The sequence below is a fragment of the Cariama cristata genome, unplaced genomic scaffold (assembly GCF_000690535.1).
Source record: "Cariama cristata isolate BGI_N322 unplaced genomic scaffold, ASM69053v1 scaffold15342, whole genome shotgun sequence".
In the NCBI taxonomy this organism is placed as follows: Eukaryota; Metazoa; Chordata; class Aves; order Cariamiformes; family Cariamidae; genus Cariama; species Cariama cristata.
In genome coordinates, this window is record NW_009603387.1 from 22,333 (window position 1) to 28,494 (window position 6,162).

General features: G+C 41.9%; 1 protein-coding gene across 1 annotated transcript; it reads left to right on the forward strand.

The window, feature by feature from the left end:
• Positions 1-288: 288 nt before the first annotated feature.
• Positions 289-1,215, forward strand: GPR55 (G protein-coupled receptor 55). Its single transcript, XM_009695181.1, has one exon. It carries the CDS (start codon positions 289-291, stop codon positions 1,213-1,215), a length of 927 nt encoding a protein of 308 aa, XP_009693483.1.
• Positions 1,216-6,162: the final 4,947 nt, after the last annotated feature.

The following is a 6,162-nucleotide window of genomic DNA, read 5'->3' on the forward strand; positions in this document are numbered from 1 at the left end:
TCTGAATGGGATTATCTTAAAGGGCATGGTAGTCAGTGGATGTTAACTACCTGCCGTTGAGAATCAGGCTCCTCTATAACAGCTCAAGCCACTCAAATTGGAAATAGAAAGCTCTGTGCTTGAAATAAGGATTCACTTTCAATAATAGCCAAAGACTGATCAAGTGTCTAACTCAAAACCAAAAAAGCCCAGAGTTGTGTTTGAAAGTATCTTGCTCTGATATATCAAGAGATAAACTGGGAGCCTTACACATTTCCAACCTGTTCTCTCTGTTGTTTTAGGGTAGAAATGACCAACAGCAGCGGGGAATGCAACTTTACAGACATCGACAGATTAGCAAAGACCCTGAGGCTGGGGATCTCCATCCCCACCTTCATTCTCGGGCTGGTTCTCAACGCCCTGGCCCTCTCTGTGTTCTGCTGCTTTTGGAAGAAACAGACCAAAACCTCAGTTTACATGATCAATCTCGCACTTGCAGATGTTTTCCTGCTTCTCTCACTCCCACTCAAGCTATATTACTCTATTACAGAAGCACCCGGACTCCTGTGCTCATTCATAGAGTCTCTCTACTTTGTCAACACGTACGGCAGTATCTTCATCATTGTCTGCATTACTGTCGACAGGTATATCTGCATAAGGCACCCATTTGAAGGCCGAGCTAACCAATCCCCCAAATGGGCTATCTTGATTTGCTGCTTCATCTGGGCAGTAGCGTGGCTTTGCAGCAGCCCAATGTATGTGTTTCACAAGAAAGATTATTTTAAATGTTTTTACAACATGTCAGAACAGGCGTGGAGCATCCCCCTCATTGTTTCTCTGGAAGTCTTTGGATTTCTGATCCCACTTGCAGTGATGGTTTTCTGCTCTGTCCAAAACATCTGGATTCTTCTGAATCACAAAAGTCAAGCTAAAAAGAAGGTAGAAGGCAGTGGCTCCTTACGAGTCATTATCATCAACCTTGTGGTGTTTTTGGTGTGCTTCACACCTGTCCATCTTGCGATCTGCCTACAGTGCCTGGTAAGACAGCACGTGATAGTGGACTGCAGTCTGAAACAAACCATCAGCCTCTTCATTCAAGTGTCAATGATATTAGCCAACCTGAACTGCTGCCTGGATGCCATCTTTTATTACTTCGCTGCAAAAGAATTTCGTGAGAAAACACACCTGAAAAAGGTTATTGAACTATGTCCTGTCTTTAAGCCTTGTGCCACATGATGGGACTGCCAGCAGTGGAAGAATGTTTTTCCTTAGCTCGCACTTGCCTGACAGGACGCTGACAGCATTATCCCTGACACAGCAGTAGGATCACCTTGCCCATGGCACGGAGGGTGCAGGAGGGAGAAGGACAATGTTTTTCCGGTGAATGTGAACCTCTTCCGTATTTTTCTTCCCTTTAAAGATGAAAGGGGAAAAATGTTGGAAAAGGGAACCAGCATTAGCAAAGTGACAGAGTGACACCAAAAGAAGCATTAGCCTTGATGGTATCTACTAAATATGGAAGGCTTGCCAGAGGAAAACTACCCAGATCACTGGAATGTCACTTAAAATCAGCTTTTGTCATTGCTGCACCAGCTTTCCTTTTGCCAACATGATCAGAAAGTTGTTGTTAAGGGCTAAATATAAAAATAACTATTCAAAACCTTCTTTCTAACTTAGAAGGCATCTGAGAGTTAAAAGGCAGTATCCAGCCAAAAGTCTGACTCTGCTCCTTCCTTCTGTAAATCTTACCAAAGGTCACTGTTGGGACTTACTTACTTTGAACAGTTTGGCCAGCCTGGGATAATAGTGAATCCTCCCTCTTGTGAGCGTTATACACTGGTCGGGGCTGCTACACAGGACAGGCTGCCCCATATACAAACCCAACGGAGTTTCTTGGGTACCAGCAATTCCTTGAACAACAAACATTTCTGATTATGTTTGCTGAGGAATCAGCATGGTTTTCTCTTGCAATTTTAAAACTGTTTCCACACAGGAAAACCGAAAGACCCCTTCAAAAATGGCATTTAGTGGAAGACTGTATGTGAGGAACTGTATTTCTACATCACTGTATTTCTATCAAAGCTATAACATGACACATGTATGAAATTCTTCTTCCTGTCTTCTCACTCTTTCTTGGAGGAGGGGAATTAGGAAATCAAGCCTCACATGACAGAAAAATAGAGAGTACCTGTCTGATACACTCCTCGCTCCCAGCTGGAAGACTGGAGCAGCTCTAGCCACCTCATTCCTTCAAGAATTCCTTCTAGCCTGTACTGTGCACTTCACAAAACATCTCTGGACATGCCTCAGCCCTTCTTGGTCAGCACTTCTGGTATGCCACCACCCTTATGCCATTTGCAAGTTTGGCTCTGAGCCTAAACTAAAGGTTTCCTTGTTGCAACTTAAGCCTACCATTTCTTGTACCATTATGTTGGCACGGTTCATGCTCTTGGTCAGAAACATTTTCACATCAAGAAATCCATTTCTGTGCCTTTTAAAAACAGCTGTAAAAATGGTCTAAGATTGCTTGTAATCAAGTCTTCATTCTGGGGTAGATGTTCCCATTATTAAAAACGTGAAAAGAAATTACCTTCTGTCTGGAGCAAATTAAAAAGAAAGGGGGCCAGTTTTGAAAATACAATTTGCCGTCAATTGATTTCCATAGAAATGATTGATTGTGAGAGTGGGCAGCTGCACGTATCTAACACTGGGCCTAATGTACAAGCATTTTAAAACTTGTTAGTACTAAAACTATCACCACAGCTGAGGCACCCAAGGAGCTCAGAGGCAAAGAAAGCTTTTTATCATCATCTTCACCATTATCTGTAGAGGAGCAAGAGGAAGCACTTTCCAAAACAGTAGGTTTTCAAAACATGATTTGCTACTGCCTCCATCATTCAGAAACTTGCAGCCTTTTCACTATGAGTTAACCTTTCTTTTTTGCACCTTTCACGTTACTTTGCATATGAAATGTATGTGTGAGAAAGAATATGTTCTACTAAATAAACTGTATATATGATGTGTATGATTTGAAAATACATTTTAATTCCCCAATCTGACAGCAGTATATGATTCTTATCTACCTATTTCATCACAAACTTTTACATTTTCTCCTTAACACAGCTCCAAGACTTAGTTGGAGATTTTCCTTTCCAGGAACTACTTCAGGTTTGTAACTATGGCAACCAAGAATGACTGAATAAACAGCAACAAACAGAAAAAGTAAAACAGGAAAGGTCATCACACCCAGAACTCTGGAGAATTCAGTAAATTTTCTATGGAAACCCTCTCCATAAGTTCTTGACAATCCCCTGCTAAGTCCCCTACAATGTTATCTCCAAAATGCTCTGAGTTCTTGCTTTTACGATTAGCCAGCTATCTGAAAATTTACCTTACCATTGGTGCAATTCATGACTCCGCAGAATCACAGCACTTTAAAGTACAAAGTATAACACTGGCCTTTTTATTTAAAGCTTTTCATGCAGATGCAATGGGTGATGATGGAGCACACAGCCTCTGCAAGCCTGTGTGCAAAGCTAAACCAGTGATACAGCTAAGATGGCAGAGCCTCAGTCCAGAGGCCCTGTAAATTCCAGGACAGGGGAGAAGAACCCTCCCAAAGTGCAACAAGGAGCAACTTAGAGTACTGTACCCAGGGCAGGACAACTCTGTGGGCCAGCACAGGGTGGGAAAGTAGGGCTGACGTAGATGTCTCCCAAAAAGGGCAATGGGGAGCACCAGTCTTGATACAAGCCAGTGGTGCCCTCTCTGTGTAAATATGGCAAAATTGATACCAGGACTCACTAAAAATGGGGTCAGTGCAAAGAAAGAGGAAAAAAAAAAGAAAAAAAAAGAATAAAAAAAAGAAAGTTATTAATCTCCTCTACTCGAGCTGGTGAGGCTTCACTGGAATAGAATGTCCAGCTCTGGGCCTCCCAGTTCAAGAGAGATGGGGGAAAATCAGAGAGGTTCAAGCAGATCATCTGCAGGATGGTTGGGGATCTTGGGCACAGGTCTGCAAGGAGAGGTCGAGGGAGCTGAACTGGTTTCATCCAGCATCCTGGAAGGTAGTGACAGAGATGATGGAGCTAAGCACTGCCCAGTAGTTCCCAACAATATAACCAGCAGTAATGGCCCTTGGTTCAGGTACAATATTGGTAAAAAAATTCTTCACTAGGAGGGCAATGGAGCACTGGAAGGAGTTACCCAGAGAAGCTTTGTGATATCCTCTCAGAAAGGTTTCCAAGACATAACCAAAGTCACAGCTGATCTGATCTAGTTTTGAGGAAGGAAACTGGCTCCAGAGGTCCCTTTCCACTGCTGTGTGACTGTCAGCAAATGTAAGTTTATTTTTTTCTCCTGCAAGACAAAAAGCCACCTCTTAGTGCTGCTGATGCTATGGCACTGGTTGTCAATAGCTCTATGGCAAGCAGAGCACAAGACTGAGGAAATGCATTCGCTGCCTAAAAATTACTAGGCAGCAGCAACTGTGACCCATCACACAAGTCTAGGATATTTAAAGTCAGGACTAAAGAAGCAGTACCTTTGTCTTCAACTCATTTACTACTAAGTACTTGGAAAAGATTATATTCTAATCTTCAAAGGAATAAGTGCTCATATGCAGTAGGCAGAGAGGAAAAGTGTGTAGGGACTCTTGTATGCACGGGTGTGGGAGAAGTTTGATCTGCAGGGCTAGGGAGACACAGCAGTCATTCATGCCGATGCTTGGTCAGTGGTAGAGCACACCCAGGCAGGGAGAGACTTCCACTTACAGAAAGAAATCCATGTAATTTTCTCAATGAAGGAAACAGAAGTCAGTTTACAAAAATCAGCTGTAGTAATGGGGAGTGGTGGGACCCACTACGAAAGACAGGTCTACAGACTCAGTCTGCTCATGTCATACATGGCAGCAAACTCGGGACACAGAATCTAAAAGTTAAATTGGACTACTTTCTTCCCATTTATTGCTCCAGTGCCACTTCTTTATTGGCCAAAAGTGATTTTATATATAACTCGATTTGCTCAAATTTTGCCTGTTATATATGTAAATGAGAGCAGCCTGTCTAAGCATACTTGAAATTTCTGAAGAAAAGAGGAAGAAGGAAGAGAGCCCAGCTGTGTTGGTTTTACAAGGCTATTACAATAGTCAAAGCTTTTAGCACAAAAAAACCCCAGATCTTTTGAGCAAGAAGGTGTCATTTTCAATTCACTGCTTTTCAAGACAAACTTACATTTAAATAAAACACTTAAATTCTGTCTTCGACCTGCAGCTAAGATTATAGTTCTTTCTAAATCAGAATTTTACATACAGTCTCCTCTATGAAATCTACTTTTAACTCTGGAGAATCTCCAGTTGGTTGTATTTTTATACCAGGACAAAAGCAATGAAAAACCTTGTGCAGCTTGAGAAAGTGCACAATAATTTTGCTGATGAATAAAACTGAAAAGCATTTGACATTTTAAAAACAACAACAAAAGACTTCCTGAGTCAATACACAAGTTCACAATTTCTACATTCAGACTGCACAACATAAGAGGTTTCTTCTCTCTTGATGTTACTCCTAATACACAGAAAAACAGTAGGAACCTGAACCCCTCACACACCCAGGTCTCCTCCCAGGGACTCAGTTGCACTGTGAAGTCAAAGAAGCATTATCCTGGCGAGGGGGAGGGAGGGATTCAAGCGCTAAGCAAAACCACCCAAAATAGTGCCTTTAAAAATTACATTTTCAGTTTTAGTCTCTTCTGCGAATTGAACAAAACCGGATGCAATTAAACACAGTCCTTAAAGAGCAGCTGTATTTAACCTTAATTTTTCTGGACAAGGCTGTTTCAGGACACCCAGGTGAGAATATTCACAAAAAGCAATTTTACTTTTATCTAGTCAAGCTTCTCCAGCTGGGCCAAACCCCACAAGCCTTCACAACACAGAAGAGGGCTGGCTGCTCTCAAGGGCATTTTTATGAATGGCAGGTTACTCCACTAACACCCTACAATTAGCGTTTGATCAATAGTGAATGTGATCCCCAAGCTGTATTTTGTAGACTCATGCAGCAATTGAAAGACCGTAAAGCATAAAAGTAGTTTGGCAAAAGGGAAAAAAACAAAACTCAATTTAAAAAAAAACCAAACCAAACCACATGGGATTTGTTCCCCAAACTCTTTTCCCGTCCCTTTGCCCAG